Source organism: Sebastes fasciatus, chromosome 15 (assembly GCF_043250625.1).
Source record: "Sebastes fasciatus isolate fSebFas1 chromosome 15, fSebFas1.pri, whole genome shotgun sequence".
Classification (NCBI taxonomy): Eukaryota; Metazoa; Chordata; class Actinopteri; order Perciformes; family Sebastidae; genus Sebastes; species Sebastes fasciatus.
In genome coordinates, this window is record NC_133809.1 from 11,267,803 (window position 1) to 11,291,056 (window position 23,254).

Here is a 23,254-nt window from a genome sequence, read left to right on the forward strand (position 1 = left end):
TGCTTCCCCCGTTTATTCAGAGAAAATTACTTTCTTTTTCCCGTTTAGATTTCAATGGGCACGCAGCATCAGCCTCAGGTATCCAGCCAGAAAGCAGATGGTCCGCTAGGCAAAATATCATGGGACAAAATTCAATTAACGTTAGTCTAACATAGTTTTAAAATGTTTTTCCATATGTTGTCATGTATGAAAAGACCCAAAATGAACACTGTAAGCGGACTACTTGATTACGATAAGTGAATTATTAAAACAGAGTTTTTATAGGAATGCTTCTGTCCCAAGCTTTTCGATCCATATAAGCGGTTGATCACTGTAACAGTGATCACTATAAGTGGTTTCCACTGTATAATGTGGCCAAGTTACTGCATTCTGATGGATCGAGGCCGGATGTTTTAATGAGATGTTTGCACACAGGCAGTCTCCAAATATTCTGGGACGCAGCCAGAGGATAAAGAACTGTTAATTAATCACATCCATTACTTCACAGAGAAATTTAGGAGGTATTATATCTACAAGGGCTGGAGGAGTGTTTGAGGTGCGTCACAGTGACCATGAGCTCATTTAAAGAGACTGGCATAAAACTTGATAAAGTAGCACGGTTGGAGCAGGGAGCTTCAATGAAAGAATCAGGAGCCACAATTTTTGATCGTATTTTGCTGATTTTAGCATTAAAAAGGTTAAAAATTTAAAGGTCCCGTATTGTGAAAAGAGAGATTTTCATCTCTTTTTTATTATAAAGCAGATTTAAGTGCTATATAATATTGTGAAAGTATTGAAATGCTCAATCCATGGAGAAATACATACAGCCCGTATTCAGAAACTGTGCCTTTGAAACAAGCCGTCAGGATTTTTGTACATTTGTGATGTCACAAATCTACAATATTTAGACCATTTCACAGTTTTAAACATAAACTTTCGAAATGTGTCCCATCTTATGTCCGGTTGCAGTGTATGTGAATGACATCAGCTGACAGGAAGTAAACATTGACGCAAGCTGTTGCCTAGCAACGCAATTTCGTTTCAATTCAGTTGAAATGCTCTAAAACGGAGCGTTTCAGACAGAGGGTAAATACAGGCATATTCAGGCAGACAGTATGAGGAAAATAAATTTTTTTTTTACATTAGAGCATGTAAACATGTTCTAGTAGAAACATATTATACAAGTATGAACCTGAAAATGAGCGTATGGGACCTTTAAGACATTCCTCACTAGATGACTAACACTGATTAAAACATACCGGATATAAAAGATGGCCCACAGTGTTAAAAAGAGCTCTGGGGCTGTGCTTATTAGTAGGAATTAAAACAGAGGAATAATTGGCCCTCCCATTCCTAACCTGCTCATTAAAACAAACCATCAACTCTTTCATTTGTTGATAATGTGTTTGAAGCCTTGTCTTCCTCCACCTCCGTTCCACCCTTCTGCAATCTCTTTTATGAGTGTGAGTGTCATTATTCATCCAGGGTGCCAATCCTATACTCCGTTTAATTCCTGTCTTAAAAGGTGCAACAGGATCTAAAGTGGATGTACAAAGGAGGTTGAAGTCATTCATCAGCTTGTCTGTGTCTGAGGAACTATTTCTGGCTTGAAAATTGGATGAACATTTTTCACAGTTTCCTCTTTCAAAGTGCGTGGGCGTGTTGTTTGAGTCTTGTTTGCCATGTCACTTTGGAAAATACTATCAAATGAAATGCATAAGGGATCAGATACGTGCAAGTCAATGGAAAATTATGCAGCCAATACTCGTACCACAGGTACACACCAGGGCTAAAGTGGGACCATGGTTATGTGTAAGTCTAAGAACATGTTGTTGTAGACTAAATGCATCGACTATGTTAAGAAACTGTGGCAAATGAGTCAGCATGGATATTAAAAAAACAACTAAAATAATTCTATCACAAGTAAAAACAATAGATGATAAAAAAACTCTGAGAATTCAGGTAAAAAGTCTGATGTAGATCTAGGAGGATGATAGATGAATGCACAGAGGGTGGGGGTCGCATAGTTCACAAACCTGACAGTCATCCCCAGATTTCAACCATGTCTCTGTTAAAAGCATAATATCAAGCTGATTAGAAACGATAAAATCATGTATAATAAAAGTCTGGCTAGAGAGAGCTCTAATATTAAAAAGACGAGACAAAAAAAAGGGTGCCAATGAACACTTAATAAATTAGCTGACACAACAGGTCTTGTCGGCCTCACACAAGACTTCCTGTTGCTAATCTTGATCGGGAAATTAAAAATGTCAACAGAGGGATAGAAGTAAAGCGCAGCAATACATTTATCCATTACTGGCGTCAACCTCATCACATCCTTTGTTATCATATTTCTTGAGTTGATGAGGAGTGATCACAAACCTTGCCACAGTGCCCTGGTTTCTGTCGGAGTACACCTAGCTAGTATATTTCTCAAAATCTGCGACCAGGATATATTGTTCACACATGTAAAGACACAACCAGGGATACTCCAAAAGCCCAATCATACCCGGGGTACTAGTGTCCATGTATACACACTCAAAGATGTGGCATCTCATGGCTCCTTTTCTGTCCTGTGGTCTTTGCAGGGAAAGAAGCAGCATGCAATAATCATAGCATATAACTTCTCTCCTTTTCTTTTAATTGAAGTTAAAAAAAATGTGTTTTATTACTTTCTGTTCTAAGAACATTATTAACTAGTTTTAATAACTTCATATGAAAGCTCACATAGATACACAGAATACATTAATTTAGCACTAGTGGAGGAAGTATTCAGATCCTTTACTTAACTACTTACTGCAATATTAAAATATTTTGTTACAAGTAAAAGACCAGCAATGAAAATGTAAATTTAAGTAAAAGTTGGTACGTATTATTGCAAAATGTACTTAAAAAAGTAATCATAATGCAAGCTATGTATGTAATTATATATTATATTATTGAATTACTATTCCTGATGCATTTGTGTAAGAAACATTTTACTGTTGGAGTTGGTCAAGGTGGTGCTAATTCAAATTATTGTATATCCTGTTGAGATAGTTCACTCTATAACATTCATCATATTTTAAAAGATCATATGTTTTGTATGTAAAATCTTAATCTGTAACTAATAAGTAACTAATTACAAAAGTCGTCATAAATGTAGAGGATTAAAAACTACAATAATTCCCTCTAAAACATAGTGGAGTACAAGTATAAAGTATCATGAAATGGATAATACTCAAGTAAAGTACAAGTACCTCGGAGGTGCAGCACTTAATTAAATGTAATAAGTTACATTCAACCTCTGGAATTCAACTAGAAGGACAAAAATGTGTTTATTCCGGCTTACCCGAGTACAGACACACACAGCCGTTCTATACCACACACAGCAAACACACACACACAGCTATAACCACGTACGCTTCTCCGGCACAATGCCTACTCCACAGAGCACCAGCAGAGATGCTGAGATACTGCATGTGCTGACTTTGTGATACAAGTGGGAAGATACAAAGCGCTTGTTCAGAGAAAGAGGGTGAGAACAGGGAAGATGAAGGCGGCGTTTGTTTGCGTGCGAGGCGAAGCAGAAGTGGAAGTCACAGCAGTGCAGAGAGCCGGAGTGAGGCAATAAAATACTGTGTTGGCAGAACTACTGACCCCAATACTGCACTCAAATCTTGGAGGGAGAAAAAAAAAAAAGAAATACTCAAAAGCCGTCTCCTGGAGAGACAGAGCGCCTCGGGCTACACATGGCAGCTGCACAGGAACACGGATGTATGGGCTCGGAGGAGGTAATGCAAGCACGCACCTACGCACAGGCTTACCTACACACTTTCATGCCTATACAAGCACCCTCACACACATACACACACACACACACATCAGTCTTATCCAGAGGCCCAGCATCGGATAACTTCCGACCCTCTTTAGTCCCAAAAGAAGCGTATCCTCTCTCTTCTCCCTGTGCCTCGATATTTGACAGATGGAGAAAAACAGACGTTTCTGCTTTCCCCGGCACAGCAAAGACTGTAAAGTCAACATTTTGTTTAGCAGTAAACATCCTGAATAACAAGAAGTTTCAGGTAATTTGATCAGCTTGTGCTCTATTTTTTTTTTTGCCAATAGACTGTCTGAGTGTGTGTTCATGCTTTTTCCAATAAATGCGTTTATGCTTGTTTATCTGTCTGCCATTTCAATTTGGTGTATGTGTGCGCATGTTTGTGTAATTCGTGCATATATTGAGATGTCTGGGGTGTATGTATCTTTTCTTCTTTATCAGTGTGTAGGTATATTATTCAAATCCAGTGCTGTGAAAGTTATCTCCCGTCAGCGGCAGAGGCTGCCCGCAGAGGAACGCTCTATAATTAGGGGTCAATTAGGGTCAATTGGATCGATACTGCCGGAGTAGGAGAGTCTTCGGCAGTGTGTATAATGCCTTATCAGTCCGCCACAGATGCTGTTGGTTTAGGTAATGATGTATGTGTTTACACAGTGTATTAGAATGCAGTTAATCTCATCCTCTGTATAAATGACAAAACGGGATGACGTACCCAAACACGGGGTTTCTGCATGGGTCTGGGAGAGTGTGAGAAAGTTTGGGAAGTAAATCTGATTTGCAGGTCTTGGAAAGTTTAAGGTTAGTTGTCTTCAATTAATGCTTCTCTCTCTATCTCTCTCTCTCTCTCTCTCTCTCTCCTGTGATCTGTGTCTGTGTGATGGTGGTGAAGGACAGATCCTCCTGCGCTGGATGCGTTCATCATGGACAAAGCCCTGTTGGACTTCGAGGTCTCCATCGACGCGGAGTGCAAACTGCTCACGGTGGGGAAGCCTTTCGCCATTGAAGGTGCGCATTCACACACACTTGTTTTTATTACTTGTGAGGACACTTGTAGTCATTCCCTGGTGGCATCTTTTAAAAAACGTCTTGGTTTCTTTGACTTTTGCTTAATCTTATAACATTTTTTGTCTGTTTTTTTGCAATTTTATGTGCCTGTTTTATATACAAGATTAAGAATTTGTTTCGGTGCGCTCAACAACAAAACATGTAATCTAAGGCTGTAAAAGTTAACGTGATAACACGTTAACGCAACTTCGTTTTAACGGCACTAATTACTTTAACGTAACTTTTAACGATTTTAAGGTTGTAGCGGGCTCAGTTTTAAAACTAGAGTGATCATACTGGCATCACATGAAACTAGAAAACCTAAAAAAGCCATTCGTACCAACTGACGTTCCAAAATTGGCAAGGAAAAACTGGCATGGCCATTTTCAAAGGGGTCCCTTGACCCCTGACCTCAATATATGTGAATGAAAATGGGTTCTATGGGTACCCACGAGTCTCCCCTTTACAGACATGCCCACTTTATGATAATCACATGCAGTTTGAGGCAAGTCATAGTCAAGTCAGCACACTGACACACTGACAGCTGTTGTTGCCTGTTGGGCTTCAGTTTGCCATGTTATGATTTGAGCATATTTTTTATTCTGAATGCAGTACCTGTGAGGGTTTCTGGACAATATTTGTCATTGTTTTATGTTGTGAATTGATTTCCAATAATACATTTATACATATATTTGCATAAAGCAACCATATTTGCCCACTCCCATGTTGATAAGAGTATTAAGTACTTGACGAATCTCCCTTTAAGGTGCATTTTGAACAGATAAAGAATGTGTGATTAATCGCGATTTACTATATTAATCAATTTGACAGCCCTAATATAATCACACAGCACAAGCAACAAAAACATACTGCCACACACTGCCACAACAACACAGTAAGCATACAATGAATACAATTGTGCAACCAGATGGCTCATGCCCTTCAAGTGACAAGTTAAAGTTTATGTGTTTGTTTATACAACCAGTGAAGCATTTAGGATGCGTATTGCTTCGGGATAAGTGCCATTGTGGAAACGAGGTTTCTAGTCTTAATACTGTGCAGTCTTTTACCCGAAGGTGGAATGGAGACTGAATGGAAGGTTTACAGGCTGTGAGGAGTCCTTTAACATTTTCTAATCTAACGGAAATCTAATTTTCTTTTTACTTTCCAGTCTGTCTTTATTTCCTCTTTTTTTCTTTTTCCTCTCTGTGAAGCGAAAAGTTTATTTTAACCAAAACCACTAAATGTCTGTCCCCGACCTTTGCACGAACCATAACATAATAATAGTTATATTCTTAACCCTAAAATCTAGTTAATATCCTAAAATAAATTGACCTGCTTTTTGTTCCCAGATGGCAGGTGAGTCCCCACAATGGTGATTAAGTAGGCTACTCACACAGATATACACACACACCAAAAGTGGCTCACACACATATAAATACACACTTGTACATTGTAATGGAAATTCAATTTATATTCCGAGATGAGTCCTAATGAACGTTGAAATGAGGATCTCGAAGAGATGAAATGTCTTTGTTGTATTTTATTCTTACAAGAAGAGGCACTGGTTATACCGAGTCACACAAAGTCTGTAGAAGAGTGCGCTGCAGGAAATTATTACAATGTGACGATATAGAAATCTACAACAGGGACTGTGAGAAAAAGGAATTGTTTTGTACAGATAAGGAGTTGTTTTACTCAGTGTCCCAGTAAAAGTCAACACTCAGTACTTTCCCACTACATGAGACGAAGAGCACACAGACAGTAACTTTCCACTGTTGCATAAAGAGACATCATTACATACAATGTAATTTTCCATTACAACATGCACTCACACACATAAGAAAATGCGTAAAAATACTGTACCTGTACACACATGACATACTGTTTAGAGAGGCGAAGTCCCGCCCCTTCCGGTGGACCCCATGGGACCTTATTTCGACTTTTGTATTATATTTATATTACGTCGTATACTTGAACAATTTTACAACAAACTGCGACTTTCTTGACTTGCAAAATTATGTTTTTTGACAAACATATATGTGATTCACGGTGCAATTCAAACGGGATCAAAGAAATATTTGTCTCTCTGCGTTTTTTCCGAAATATATTCCCATGGTGGTCCACCGGAAAGAACAGGACTTCGCCTCTCTATAAGACCGCGCTCTCTCTTTCATGCAACATTCATACAACACAGAAAAGCATACACATATAGAATATATACTGTACACCTGGCAAGCTTGCACATCTACACACACATACTGTAAGAAACATACATATGCACATACTCACACACACACGTTCAGAAAGAGGATCAAATACTGTTGTTAGCTACATGACTGACAGAATAACACAGCGATTCACCGTATGAACTTATAACGCTGCAGGTAAAAGTACTCAACCATCTATTATTAACAACAACACCCAGTCAGAGCACTTTGGAAATAAAGCTTACAGGTCAAATTAAGTGCAGCATAGTCATGAAGCACATAGATAAATCCACTGCCAGTCAAAAAAAACAGCTAATGATCCACTAAGGGAGTTATCATTTTCACGTTTTTGTACACGAATGAATGAGCTAACGCAGGTGTATTTGTGTGAGAGCACTGATGGTTGCATCCTGTGTTCTGGTGCTATTGTTGAAGGAAATTGTTTTCTTTCAGTGGGAGGACATTTTTTTCCAAAGTAAAGTCATTACTTCTCTTTCTATCTGAAAAAAATCACAATATGAACCACGGCAAGCGGGGGGAAAACGAAAAGCCACAGAATAGAGGCAAGAAGCAAAAACATATTTTACACCACTGCCTGTTTTCATGTTAACAAAGTTGAATTGTTCAGTTTTCCTTCCGTCTTTTTATCCTCTTTCTACACCTATAACTTATGTATGTGTACTACCCAAAATAAAACTACTAGAACAAAGTCTAAATTCATACATTAGTAATATCCTTTTAAAAGAAGTTTTAAAATATTACCAAAATAGTTCTATGTGGTATGTAGTTGGACATGCTGACCTACATGTGCTGTTACACTATCCTGCAAGCACTGACATGAAATCTTTATCTTACTAGTCGGCAAACACAACTGCAACTTGCATCACTGTCTGCAGCATTGCTTTGTTAGTCAGTAAGTCAATACGGCCTCATTTCATTCTGTTTTGAGATATGGAGACTTTGGTTACAAGTCTAATTGCCATTGTGTTGTGTTCATTAGCTAATGATAAATTACCAGTAATGAATTGTGTTTTTATAATTAATTGCTTTGCACAATTATAGCCAGATGTACATTATTATGACTAGTAGCAGCAGTAATGACAGTAGCAATTAGGACTGGCTCCATATTGCAATACAGCGTTATTGATAAGCCAACCGCAGGGGATGCCAGGCAGCCGCCACAACCACTATGTTCACGTTATTTCTATTTTGCATTCTTTGCAATCTGATCGCCGCGTGTTTACAGAAATACTACAAATACTACTATTCTGCGCCGGGCGCTGCACGTTTGGTGTTTTTTTTTTTATCTGGTCGCCAAACGCTGCACTCTTGACTGTCACTTTTTACCCAGCCATCAAACCACAATGGAGGAGGGGCTGGACAAATACCAAAAAGACCAACCGTCCAGCCCAGTCGCACAGCAGTTCGTGAAATGGTCACGAAATATAATGTAATGATTCGTGTACATATAGTTTTATAACGCCAGTTGGCATTTATAAATGCAGTTGCAAGCTATGTGCTCTCTCCAAGGGGGGACTGTCAAGAGCAGTGGAGCTCATTTTAACTATGTTTTTATACTTAATAATGATATACTACTTAATAACACACCTTAGTTTATTAATTGATTTATGTTTTGTATTAAGAATCTGAATCTGTAGCTAGTAGTAACTGATATTGTCAAGTTAAAAGTACAATATTTAACTCTGAGATGTAGCCTAGTGGAGTAGAAGTGGGCTATAAAGTTACATAAAATGGAAAAACTCAAAGTACAAGCACCTCAAAATTGTACTTAAGTACACTACTAATGTGCTTACTTTTCATTCCACTACTGCTAGAGCACAAAATTGCTTACAAGAGCACAAGATCTACCCTCTAGACCAGGGGTCTCAAACTCGCGGCCCGCGGGCCAATTGCGGCCCGCAAGACGATATTTTGTGGCCCCCACCTTGATATGAAAGTTTAATGTTAGTGCGGCCCGCAAATTTTTTTTTTTTTTATAAAGTTTTTTATAAAGTTTTTTTTGGGGGCATTTTTTCATTTTTATTGACAGGACAGTGGATAGAGTCTTGGAAAGGGGGGAGAGAGAGAGTGGATGCGGAAAGGGCCACAGGCCGGATTCGAACCCGGGCCGCCGCGGTCAGGACCAAGTCTTGTTACATGGGCGCCCGCTCTACCAACTGAGCTAACCAGGCGCCCTCGGCCCGCGAGTTTTATGTGAATGGCAGTTTGCCGTTGAAGGTCCCTTTGTTGCGCGAGCCCGAGCTGAACGAACCTACCAATCACAGCGGGGTATATGGCTCCCGGGGACGGGCAATCGGCCGGGCTTGATGCAAGCAGAGAAACATTTCACAACAACTGTGGCGGCGCCCGTGTAACATCGCATAAGCTTGATTAAAGCTTGATTTATACTTCTGCGTTGAATCGACGCCGTAGCCTGACGTGCACCTCTCCAGAAATGTAACTACACGTCGCGGCGACGCAGACCGCAACAGCTGTGATTGGTCCAGTCTCTCAGCGATGCTGAGCGGCCAGGACCAAGTTCTACTTCTCTCTGCCTCCATCTTTTCAATGTTTGTTCACACAAATCCACTCAGATATATTTTCTCTTTTCGGCGTTGCAGTAATGTAAAAGTTCTGTGGTTCAACAGTTATTAGCTCCAACTCCGCTCAGTTTCTGTTTGTAGTACAAGAAGAAGAAGGAAACTCATAGAGACGCCGCCGCCAACTAGCGGTTTGGTGGTGTAATTGCAGAGCAACACAAACACAGCAGGCACAACTTTATTGCGGAGTGACACCAAGTGGAATGAATATATATCTTGTCTTTTTCAAAGCCTGCAGTGAAGAGAAAGGTTGGTGACGAGCACAGACAATTTCAGGAAAAGTGGGAGACGCAATAGAGGCCATGTTCAGAAGAACCGTTCATGTTCTTCAATGTTCCATTAATGTTCAGGACAGTTCATGTTCAGAAGAACCCATTCAAGTTAAAGAACTGTTAATAATGACGTTTGAGAAGATTGTTTTTTTTTTTAACAAAGCTTTTTTTGTGGAATACCTGATGCGGCCCAGCCTCACCCAGACTCTGCCTCCAGCGGCCCCCAGGTAAATTGAGTTTGAGACCACTGCTCTAGACTCTTAATAGCTCCAGCCTCTTAATTTTGCTCTCAAAGTGCACCAGATTGATGCATTTAATTTTAAAATGTACAAAATATTCTTCCGGGGGAGCATGCCCCCGGACTCCCTAGAGGGTCCGAGGTCAGGGTGGTACGCCTCATTTTGAGCCAGGAAAACCCTCGCTTAAGGGCGATGCATATGCTCTAAACTGAATACATATGAGCGGTGGGAACAGGAGTAAATTGTATCACCTTTACAAATAAAACCTGCTGACGACCTGTCGAAAGAAATTCTGTCTTAGCCCTAATAAAAGTCCTTTCATTGAGGTAAATACAGGTTCCAGCCATTATAGCGAGTTTTATTGTATTCTCGTCACACGTCATCAGCGCATATACGCCTTCTGAAGGTGACTTTGAAGTGAAATTTCCGCTGGCTGAACACATTTATTGGATGTATCAAGCGTTTAACCTCTAACCCAAACTTGTCACAGTAAGGTTTTTACAGGTATAGAATTAGTGTGTGCGCTCGTGCCTGCCGTTTACATTTGCATTTAACTGCATGCATATTACATGTGTGTGTGCACTTCCATGTGTATTTGGTTCAGTTCAGCCTTTTCTTTTTTCCTCCCACCTCTGAGACAGATATAGAGACAGTAAATAGATGCTAGTAAGGGCGCCGCAAGGGACCAAACACTAACTTTGATACCATTTCTCTGTCAATCAAAGTGTAACCTCAGAAAGACCCCACTCCCACACTCCCTACTCACTGTACAACTCTTGCTCACTGGAGATCATCTACTACTTTCTTCACTGTGAAGACAAAGTGAGCCGAGAGACAACGCCGCAGCAGCATTGCTCGTGATTGTGAGGATGAGAAAACAGGTCTCATTGGTATGTAGAGTGGGTCAGTTTTGATGACTACCTGATTGGTTGTCGACATGAAAACCCCAAGCAGTCTTTGGTAGCTATTCACCCCCACAGCTTGCGTGAAGAAGAATGAGATGGGTGTGAATGAGTCTGAATGGTAGGTAAGAAAGAGCAGGAAATGGCCCAGACAGGAAATGTGAGAGAGGAAAAAAAAAAAGAGGACAGGAGATGGAAGAAGTAAGTAAGAGAAAGCACAACAAAGGTAAAGAAAGGGAGGGCCAGTGAGGGGGGTGCGAGCGAGGTGGGAGTTGAGCACAAGAAGGAGATAGAGGGCTTTCAATTGCCCACTGCCAGTTTGCGCCTTTCTGCACAGCGAGTGATAAAAGAGCCAGCCAACAGAGTCCCCTAATCAAGACAAACCTTCACCCCAAGCAGATGGAGCGAGGGAGGGGGGAGGAACGGACAGAGAGAGAGAGAAAGGATGGAGGGAAAAAAAAAAAAAGATAGAGGAAGTGTTATTTGGTCCATATGAGGATGCAGGCAGGATTTATAGAGCGGTTTGTGGTCAGGAGATACAGGGAGACGGAGGAATTGGGACTGTGGAGCCGCTGCGGGCGATGTGCTGCTGCTGAAATCTTCAGGCTACTTAAGTGGAGAGAGATGCGAGGGTGTCGCTGTGCGTCTGTTTTCACTGAGTGCTGCTGGGAGATGTTTACGACAGCCCAGACACACCCCATTAATAATATTGCCACAGAACACGCAGCCGCTCACTGCTTGTTTGTATGTATGCGTGTGTCTTTGTGTGTGTGGGGGGGTGTACGTGTGTGCATAAGTGGTCTGCCGAAGCTCAGTGAAGCAGGACAGAGCGCGTCTGAAGATCAAAATGAGGCTGGCAGAAGAGTTTGTTGCCGGGGTGAGACTGTTGTTGGTCGGGCAGATCACGTCTGGCAGGAGTGACGTATGGACGCCTTTTGTCTGCTTAAGAGTGTGTGTGGTAGAAGAGTTGAATTCCAAAGTAAGATTGGCTCCCTTTAATAAAATATGCCTCACAGAAGGCACTGTCAAAGTTGATTACTGTGTAGGTCTGACGCATTTCAGGATTCACGGTTTACAAACTGTGTTTTTGTGCTGCTGTATCCTGCCCTGTTAAGCTTTAGCAAATTAAACTGATTAGGTAGAGTTGAAGTGATTAGTTGATTGGTAAAAAAGTTAATCAGAAACTATTGTGATAAGCAATTATCTATTAAAGACAATTTTTAAGTAAAAATGCCAAACATTCCCTCGTTCCAGCTTCCCAATTGTGGGGATTTGACTAATTTTTCTGTCTTAAAGAGGACCTATCATGCTCTTTTTCAAGTGGATACTCATATTTTGGGTTTCTACTACAACATGTTTATGTTGGGGCTGTCAATCAATTAAAATATTTAATCGTGTTTAATCGCAAATTAATTGCACATTATCTGTTCAAAATGTATCTTAATGGGACATTTGTCAAGTATTTAATACTCTTATCAACATGGGAGTGGCCATATGCTGCTTTATGCAAATGTATGTATATATTTATTATTGGAAATCAATTAACAACACAAAACAATGACAAATATTGTCCAGAAACCCTCACAAGTACTGCATTTAGCATAACAAATATGCTCAAATCATAACATGTCAAACTCAAGCCCAACAGGCAACAACAGCTGTCAGTGTGTCAGTGTGCTGACTTGACTATGACTTGCCCCAAACTGCATGTGATTATCATAAAGTGGGCATGTCTGTAAAGGGGAGACTTGTGGGTACTCATAGAACCCATTTTCATTCACATATCTTGAGGTCAGAGGTCAAGGGACCCCTTTGAAAATGGCCATGCCAGTTTTTCCTCGCCAAAATGTAGCACAAGTTTGGAGCATTATTTAGCCTCCTTCCTGACAAGCTAGTGTGACATGGTTGGCACCAATGGATTCTCTATTTTTCTAGTTTCATATGATACCACTATTTTCACTCTAGCTTTAAAACTGAGCGTGCCACATTCTCAAAATCGAAACTTTATTTAATGCATTGAAGAAATTAGAGGCGTTGAAACAAATTTGCGTTAACTTGTCATTATTGCATTAACTTTGACAGCCCTACAGTAAATCCTTTGGTACACAGGACATTTTGTGTTTTACATTTCTATCCGCAATTAATGGAAGACCAAAGGAATGCTCCATATGGAAAGTCATTAACAGAAATACAAGAAAAACACTTAATAATTCTTGCCAGTATTTGATTATGAAATAATCTTTTACAACTACAGCACAAAGCACAGAAGAAGAAAGCAGTGCTTGGGAGCAGAGATGTCATAAAAGAAAGAAAAAAAGTAGTATTACAAAGATAATAATTTATGAAAGATCATAAGTTCTTCGTTTCGGAAAAAGAGTTACACTTTCGAACTGTATTTCGAAATAAGGTCGTAAAATTTTTATAGCCTTTATAAAGTGTTTTGGAGTAAAACTTGATGTGCTCGGGTGTGTCTGTGAGCGACTGAGTAGGTGTGTGGGGGATTTGAGTGACAGCTTAGGGACTTGTGATGGAATATGCGGATGTCTGGGGGAAAGAATCAAAACAAATGACAAGTGGCTGCCCACTTGTATTTCACTACATGACTGAGTGCTCTAAAGAAATGCGGATGCTGATGACAGAAAAATGGTGTCTGTCTGCTGGAGGAAAAAAAAAAAAAAGAGGAGGGAGACGTACGGAGACAAAGCAGGGGACTCGGGAGAGGAGCCGAAAGATAAAGACAAGAATGGAGTGAAGTAGAAATTGAGTGAAATTGAAGGGATGACAGAGATAAGGAGCGGACTAACAGAGGGAGAGACTAGCGGCAATGGTGGGAGTGAAATGACCTCGGGTAGTGAGAGAGGAGGGATGAGAGGAAGGAAGTGAGGACAGAAGGGAAAGGGAAGCTGAGACACGTCTTTGTCACGTAGGAAGCAGAGTGTGACAGTTACGTGAACCTTAACTATTCTCTGTTTCTGTCCGCAACCCCCATCAGGCTCACACACCTTGACAGCCAACACACACACTCGAAAAACAGCTGCCAAGTCCACGACAATCACGCACATGCACCAAAACGCTGTTGGCACGACGGTGCCTTTCACTGCAGCACAGATGAAATGAAACAAACAACCCCAGGAGGTCTTGTATAGCAATAGATCTCCGAGAGGCTCTTTTGATTCCGAGCTGAGGGGATGTATTTCTCTCGTTTTGTACCTGCGGAAATGTAATGCTAAACAGGGAGGGGACGGGCAGAGCTGCAATTTCTCTCCAGCTCTCAAGTTGCGATGATACATGAGGGTGCCACTTCTGAAATTAAAGCAATGAACAGCGGTGGGGAAAAGTACTTAAATCTGTTGCTTAATTAAAAATATTGTAGTTATATAATTTTATTGGTGTATGTTTTATTGCTGCGTCTGGTCTCATTACTCCACACACACTGCCGGTGTTTTGCCTTTTAACAAGAGGGAAACCAGGAAGTCCAAGGCGATACCAATCAAGGGATGGTTTCTACAAATCAAGCACAGATTCATATTTAATGTCCTAGGACAGCCGTTAAATCCATATCGGTGACAGCGGCAGGTTTGATCTCTAATTGCACATAATGTTATAGCATTTAAACAAACATCACTGTGCAAAGTAATCGATAACTGCAGCTGTCGATTACAGGTACAGATGGTAGAGTAGGAAGGACAATTTGTACTCAATTATAGTACTTAACCATGCTTGGTATCTATTTAAATTTAAACTACATCACTGTAAAACTAGTATAAATGTATGTATATGTATATATATATATATATATATATATATATATATATATAAAGTGTATGAACGTTACACATTTAATTAGATTTTTTTTATTACAAAAGAACACTATAAAAAAAGATCCACAAAATAGCTCTAATGTCAGCATGTTGTGAAGTTCCCACAGCAAATGGAGTGAAACTGAAATTGGCCTTTGTTTGGCCTTTGCACAAAACCCGAGTCTTGTATCTGTAACCGGAGGGGATGAGTGTGAAGTGAGCGTGGAGTGGATGCTCTGCGTCATAGACTACGATAAGTGTTGTGCAACTGTCGGCTGTGGAGATGAGGTCAGCGTGGGTGAGAGGTAGAGGGTCCAATTATTTTTTGATGCTGTGTGGGTGATTTTTATGGGACCTGGAAGTGTGTTGACAAAACGGATTCCGTAGCTGGAGAAGGACGGTATTCTCATTCAACACATTCAGATTTTTAATGTATTTTTCTTTCAAAGTATGTCATAAAACTGCTAGTAAAAATATGATATTTTCTATATCTATTATATGCTGATGGCTGAACTCGTATGAAGTGTCATATATCTCTTAAAGACTCACTTTTTCAGTGCTTGTGCACACGTTTGGGTATCTGGAGTGCCTACCAACCATAGACTGTATATAAGAAGTGGATGTAGTTACTTTGACGTCACTCATTGGTTTGTGGACTGCCATTTTGAAGCTTCGAGTTTGGCATTTTGGCCGTCACCATCTTGGTTTTTTGCAACCAGACGTGACAACCGAGCACTGAATAAGACATTTTTAGGTGACCAAAAAGGTTACAATTAACTTCCATGAACTGAAAACACACTGTGAAATGGTTAAAGTTCAAAAACGAAAACGACTCCCAGACCGGACAACGTCGTGGTAGCGACCTGTCAATCACAAGGTAGCCATGCCCTAAAGCATACCCTGCTTTATGGTCTATTTGACTCTAACTTGGACCATAATTTACTAAATGAACATGCTGTATTGAAGAAGACTTGAAACTACCGATTGAGACCATAAACTCATGTTTACAATGTTTACTGAGGTAATAAATCAAGTAAGAAGTAGGGTCATTTTCTCATAGAGCAGACTGGGCCTTAAAGAGACAGGCGCTACAACGGAGCGTTTCAGACAGAAAGTGAATACACGTATATTCAGACAGACACTATGAGAAAAATAATTTGTGTTTTGGACATTAAAGCCTGTAAACATGTTCAAGTAGAAACCCAAAATACAAGTATGAACCTGAAAATGAGCACGATATGTCCCCTTTAATATTCCCCAAGCTTCAGAGAGCTGAAAACATGAATGGAAATGTAGTCAAGTAACAAATTAAAAATGTTCACAGGAAAGAAAAAAAAAGTAAAACATTAATTGAGGGTGACAAAGGAATGGAGTAAGGTGCACAGGTGAGAAAAGAGTAATTTAAGGAAAACATCTAAAAAAAAAATTAAAATGTTACCTAACAGCATTAAAAAACATAACAGCAACAAAAAAAAATACATGACTGGCATTTCTTCACCTTAATTTTGAGTCTCCTCTCATAACACATGGTGGTTCTGGACCACTTCCTCCCACATAGTGTTTTCATTTACATAGAAATAATTTATATTACACTAATAAATCACCGCAGGGGGACCACAGCCATGTGAGTGCATAACCCAAGGGAACATAACTGCCTGTAAGGAGCAGTCAGGTACAATATGAGTGCCCTATCCACTGAAGGGAGGCTAGGGGGGTTGAGTCAAACTTGATCCCGCTACAACCCCGGAGACTACGTGATGTCAGCCCCAAAAATCTGACAGGTGTGGGATGCTGGGAGTGGGAATGAGCATCGGGCACGACACAATTTGTCATTTTATCTTGTGAAGTGTTTCATAGTGTAACAACTCTGGTCTAAGTGGATGCCTCACAAGGCTGTGACAGAAAGACTAGTAGTTTGGCAACGTCTGTACAGCAGGCTCCTTGATGCTTCAGAGGCCTTAGAAGTCGACATTGATCCCAGAGGTCTGTCTCTAGGCCAGCACTAATCCATCTTTTACTCTCCTGATACCAATTCCAATACCTCAAGTCAAGGTACCGATCAGATACCAGTGCTCTCTTTTTAACAGCTTTAAAGATTTATAAACCTCGCTGCACGGAATTCTTTTGGACTCATTTTTATGGAGGGTAACATCAGGGCAGGGGTTGCTGAGGCACTGAAAACTGAGCCTGCTGTGACTAAATGTAACTGATAGAAACATTGAATTTTTATAATGACACTGACAAAGAAACTGTATTTAATGTTGATGGGTAACATCTGGCCAATACCTGATCCACTTAAAGGTACAGTGTGTAGCATTTAAGGTGATCAGTTGGCAGAAATGGAATATAATATTAGGGCCTGTGTCCACCACAGTGTTTTTTCCCAGCTGAAAACGCCCGGCGCTCCTCTGAGAACACTCCGCTGGGAGCGCTTTGGAGGCGCAGCATTGTTTCAGCTGAGACGCTTTGTTTGAGTCTGGTTGCTATGATACGAAATATCCACAGAAGTAAACATGTCAGCATCGGTCAGGACAAGGTGTTGTGCTTGTTCCATACTGTAGATATGGCTTGCTCTGGATGAATGGAACGCTGAAGCACGTAAGCAGAGAGGACGGCCCTGCCGGTCTGTGTGGTTTCATGAGATTTTGTGGCTGAGGAAACATTTCTGCGAGTATGATCAGATCAACTTTATCATCCCACACAGGAAATTAGTTTGGTCCAGTGCTCCAGACATAAGGACAACAAAAGTCCACAGCAAAAACAATAACATAAACAATAAGACCCAACATACCCATAATAAAACACATTTGATCACGTCTTTGTGGTATTTGTCCCGCCCCTCCTCCACTGGGATTGGATGGCTGGGTAAAAAGTGACAAAGTTGAACATTTTTCAACTCTTGGTGACCTGAAAGAAAGAATGGATGCAGAATAGACGCTCAGCACCTCGTCACGCTGCTGCTGTTTATACTATAGCGTAAATATGCGGCGCTCTCATTGCAAAGCATTAAGAAAATACGCTGGCCTCAGGGAAAAAAACACTTTGGTAGACACGGCCCCTTAATGTTTTCATTAGTGTATAATCACCTGAAAATAAGAATCTCTGTGTTTCCGTTAGCTTAGAATGAGCCGTTTATATCTACATACGGAGTGTGTCCTCTCTTCAAGGAGCCATATTTCTACAGTAGCCCAGAAAGGACAAACCAAACACTGGCTCTAGATAGGGCCGTTTTCCTGTTGGCCACCTTAATTCTCCTACACACTTGGCACACGGGAAAAGTTTCAGTCGGTTGCAATCTACAACCTCACCGCTAGATGCCGCCAAATCCTACACACTGCACTTTTAAGTCATCACCTTTGCAAAGTCTTGCAGATCTTAAACGCCAGCAGGCTAATATTAGTCATATGCCGGCATTAGATGTGCCTACTATTGTGTTGTGAGAAGCCTCAAAAGCTGTTAGTATGGAAAGTGATAAATGGAGGAGAAAACCGGTCAATACCATAATTTGATCCACAACAGTACGTACTCTGTACCACAAGAGACACCCCCTTTGTTTCCCTACACTAATACTACATCCAGCACAATGTATATGCGCTGTATCTGAAAAAAAGTGTTGATTCAGATTCTAACTGAAGCCTGTACACCCATAAATCTCCTTTTTCCAGAGGGCATATGCCCTTTGGCTAACCACACCTGGCTGACTGTGGTTTCCTATACGCATTATATACACCAAGTTAGACATTAGTCTCCTCCTCAGGCACGCCTCTCAGATTCTGTTACATGCAGCATATGTATTTACACCTGTTTGTGTGTGTGTGTGTCTCCTCTCTCAGGCTACGGTATCGGCCTACCCCAGGGCTCTCCTCTAACCCGTAATGTGTCAGAGTTCGTGAGTCGCTACAAGTCTGACGGCTTCATGGACATGCTACATGACAAATGGTATAAGGTCGTGCCCTGCGGGAAGCGAGTGTTTGCGGTGACGGAGGTAAGTCATCGGCGGGTGGGCGAGTGTGTGGTGTACGTGTGTGGTGTGTAAAGCGGAGCCGTCTGCCACTGTACTCCTATAATCGAGTCTCCCTTTGGGACACGGACTGGATTGCCTGCCAGCTAAGCGCACACGCGCTGACGGACACACACACACACACAGACAAAGACGTACAATCACATAAACTCGGGCCTATTTACTGACCTTAACCAGAGTTACAGGCACGTACTGTCTGAGCGTCGATACTTATTTCTGTCTTATGTGCGCTACAGCAGAGAACTCTCAGTTCTCGCCCTCCCCCCTTTTCTTTTCTCTCCTTTTAGAGAACTGGGGATCTCTAGACGGAGCGCGCTGTCTGTATCTATATCTCTTGTTTGTGAAGAGAGAAGCAATTCAACTCCCTTCGGCCATCCCTTTTAAAACCCACTTCAAAGTTGATTCATATTATAGCAACAGACGCAATTACTCCGTCATAGGTTTCTCCAGCGAAATGAAAACTTCAACCTGCATCAGGAAGTTATTACCATTCATCACATCGGAAAGCCCAGAGAGCGGGCTTCTCTCGAACAATGCGCGCGATCTTGCCCTCTGGATTGGGAGCAAAAGGAGGTCAGTGTTTGTCGCTGATGAATTCGTCGAGTCAGCATGGGGCTAATTGCCATCGGAGGCGATGCAGAAATGAGCCGGGCGAAGGAAACCTGATTAGAGAGTATTGGAAAAGCTCGCCACTGTCTCTTCCCACTTCCTCCAGGCCCGCGAAATGCCTCATAAGAGATAGACGTTATGTCAAGGGGAGTGTGGGCGAACCAAATGGGAACAAACTGCTCTTCAATTAACCGCCGCCTCCTTTTACCGTCTCTCTTCTAACTGCTGTTTCTTTCTATTACCCTCAGTTTTGCTTCCCCCTCAGCTCTTCATGCTTTTCTCTTTTCTCCACATCCTTTTCTTTCCCAAACATGTCTTTTACGCTGTCGCCCTCTCCTCTTTATTTCTATTCTCATGGGCTTAAACAGACAGCACAACAGCAGAATATCAATTGCATGTTCACAAAAAGTGGCCTAAATAGTAATTATGTAAATACAAGTCATCAATCTTTTTTTCTTTTTTCTCCTGTGTCGGCTTACTAATCTTGTCACTCCGCCAACCTCCCTTTCTCTCTTCTCTCTTTCCGCCATCAGACTCTACAGATGGGGATCCAGCATTTTTCAGGCCTCTTTGTGCTGCTGTGTATGGGGGTGGGTGGAGCCTTGCTGACCTTGGCAGGTGAACACACCTTCTATCACCTGGTCATCCCTCGCCTCCGACGCACGCACACGCTGCAGTACTGGCTGCACACCAGCCAGGTGAGGAAGTACATCCTGTACGGATACATGCACACACTCTCATGTGTCTCTCGCGCACACACACACAGAAAAGATGCACAACTGTAATCCTTGTTACTCACATCTGTATGAGCACACGCAAAGACACGCATATAGTCACATGCCAGCACACTGGAGTTAACTCTCATCTCGCAGGTAGGCTATGCCCTCTACTGTTGGGAACTAACAGTCAAGAATAAGACTTTTTATTTTATTTTTAAAACTTAATCACATCATGTTTTATAGGACACATTTTTAATTAATCAGTTTTAAACTTTAAGCTGAATTTATTGCCAACAAGCACTTTGTTAATTAGCTAATTAATTATTTAAATGAGCTCTGTAAAGTTACCTAAATTGTTTGAATTAATTAGTTAATTAAGTAAAAAGGTATCACACTGTTCCCACTGGCAGTGCTTTATTCATTGTTTTTTATCCATTCTGAGGCAATTGATTCATAAACATCTTAAACAGATCATTAAATGTACCTTTTTTCATTCAAATTCTTGTCCTTTTATAACTTTTTACGCCGTGCAAAATATGCTTTATTTTACATGCAATGGAGCGCTGCAGGAATGAGTCTTAAAACCTGGAAATTTGTTAGCGTTTTAGCACACTCGTCTCAAAGTCAATGTTTTTTTTAATGGGTTTTAAAAAGGCGGTGGCTAAATGAGACTACTAAACATCATCACACCGACTCGTCCGCCTTTACAGCCTCGTTGTGTTTGTATACTAGCACTCATGCAACCGTGGTGTAGTTCATTTATAGCCTAACGTTAAAAAAGTGGTGTTGATTTGTGGAGATTAACTTAAGGAACAAAACATGTAAGTAGCATAAATGTTTGTTCGCCACAGAGCTTATGTTCTGCATTAATCCAAAACCCAATGGAAAAATCTCATTGGCTTTTTGTCGAGGGGAACCAGGGTGATGCCAACTTCCTGGTTGGCCTACAAAAATACGTCATCCCTGGAGCACTCCATTCAAATCTGTTATTTTGTAAAGAAAGGCACACAAAGAAACTGACTTTTTTATGCGATAAGGCTGTCAGACAATTGGTGCCTTTATGACGACCACAGGAAGCACAAATTGGGGATTTAAAGGTCATATTTTGTTATTTTATGATAGTCTAGCCATTACCAAATGAGCTGCCTGTGGCGATATTTCTGAGTGAATAATGGACATCGAGACTGCTGTTTGTTACATCCCTCTGAAAGGGCAACCACTCCCGGGCAGCCTTTAGCATTCATCACCACCCAGCTCAGTTATCTGAGAGGATGACATCTGAGTTAGTCCTTCAGGATAATCCCCAGCTAGAGTGAGAGTCTCCCTTTCCCCTCAGATATCTTCGGGCATATATATCAGCAAGAATTAAAGCAGAGTCATACCTTCTAACTTGGGTACGTGGGTAAGTGGCTACTCACTTGGGTACCTAAATCAAAAAGGGCTTAACTGATACCTTAACCTCTCTTAAAGTTTTAAGCATAGAAGAACTGTCTCTCTCTGAATTTACAATCGTTTAATTGAATTATTCAGAGGAGCACTAGAGCAGGATTTGCAAGGAATAGCTAGTAGTCACCAGTGTTCTGTACGACTGGGAGAATAATGGGTCTTACAAATTCAAATCTCTCCTGATTTATTTCAGAGCAGATGAAGTGATGACAAGATTCAACTTACTAATCAGTAGTTCTCTTATATTTCTTTTTCTTTTCTTGCAGAAAATCCACAGAGCTCTCCACACCACATATGAGGATGTCGGGAAGGAGCTGACGGACCTCGACCAAAAGTAATGAAGTCACTAACTGACTTCATCTGCATCTACACACTCAAATGTCACCTTTCATTAAATCAGAATAAGCCAGTTCAAGCACATCAAGATTAAACAAGTTACACTAGATTCGTCTGGCAAGACGTTGTTTCAAGAGTTTTCTAGGATTACACATCACTCTTCTGTTGAAACATCTGCCTTATTCTGTCTTCTGTCAAGAAACTACCTCTAATTTATACAAATTCTTAAAGGAAACAGTTTGACATTTTGGGAAAACACGTTTTTTTTCAGTTTTTGCTGCAAGTTAGATGAGAACCCACTCTCATGTCTGTACATTAAATATGAAGCTTCAGCCAGCAACCGGCTAGCTTAGCTTAGCATAAAGACTGGAAACAGAGGGAAACAGCTAGCCTGGCTCCGTCCAAAGATAACAAAATCTGCCTACCAGCACTTCTCTAATTAACACGTTCTATCTTGTTTGTTTAATCCGTTCTCAGCTGCTGACGGCTTAATATTTACCGTACAGACGGTTATCAATCGTCTCATCTAGCTCTCTGCAAGACAGCGAATAAGCATATTTCCCAAAATGTCAGACTTTAACTTTAAAAAAGAAAAAGTCAATTTGTATTAGAAACAGGTTGAAACAGCCACACTTTCAGACTTTTTCACTTTCAAGAACAAGGTCCCACATTGTAGGAAGTGAGATTTTCCATGTCTTTTTATGCCTCCGTGCCGGCGACAGACGTGGCCAGAGGCGTTATGTTTTCGGGTTGTCCGTCCGTCCGGACTATTCTCGTGAAGGTGATATCTCAGGAACACCTGGAGGGAATTTCTTCGAATTTGTCACAAACGTTCACTTGAACTCAAAGATGAACTGATTAGATTTTGGTGGTTAAAGGTCACTGTGACCTCACAAAATGCGTTTTTGGCCATAACTCAAGAATTCATATGCTAATTATGACGATTTCACACAAAAGTGATGACATTTTGGACAGACATGGATGTAAACAGACACTTGACTGGTTGGCAGAGGCATACAATTGCAAAGCGGTAATTCTAGTTTGATTATAAAACAGGTCTAGGTGCTATATAAATACTGGGAATGTACCAAAACACTCAATCCAGAAATGCACACAGCTTTTATTCAGAAACTTTGCCTTTTAAACAAGCCATCAGGACTTCCGTAAGGTTGTGATGTCACAACTATACAGTCGCCGGTAGAAGTGCTGCTAAACTCTGTGTAGTTGACACACACACAGTGAGTCCCCCGGCTGCAG

General features: G+C 41.0%; 1 protein-coding gene across 3 annotated transcripts in view; it reads left to right on the forward strand.

The window, feature by feature from the left end:
• Nucleotides 1–23,254, forward strand: part of LOC141783318 (glutamate receptor ionotropic, NMDA 3B-like) — an 87,377-nt gene that overhangs the window by 59,174 nt on the left and 4,949 nt on the right. For all 3 annotated transcript variants that reach the window (XR_012597249.1, XM_074660553.1, XM_074660554.1), the window contains exons 8-11: nucleotides 4,689–4,804; nucleotides 18,700–18,851; nucleotides 20,030–20,194; nucleotides 21,928–21,995. Coding sequence is in view for 2 of the 3 variants with exons in the window: in XM_074660553.1 (XP_074516654.1) it covers nucleotides 4,689–4,804; nucleotides 18,700–18,851; nucleotides 20,030–20,194; nucleotides 21,928–21,995 (501 nt within the window). In the remaining variant the exon portion in view is untranslated. The remainder of the gene's footprint in view (nucleotides 1–4,688; nucleotides 4,805–18,699; nucleotides 18,852–20,029; nucleotides 20,195–21,927; nucleotides 21,996–23,254) is intronic.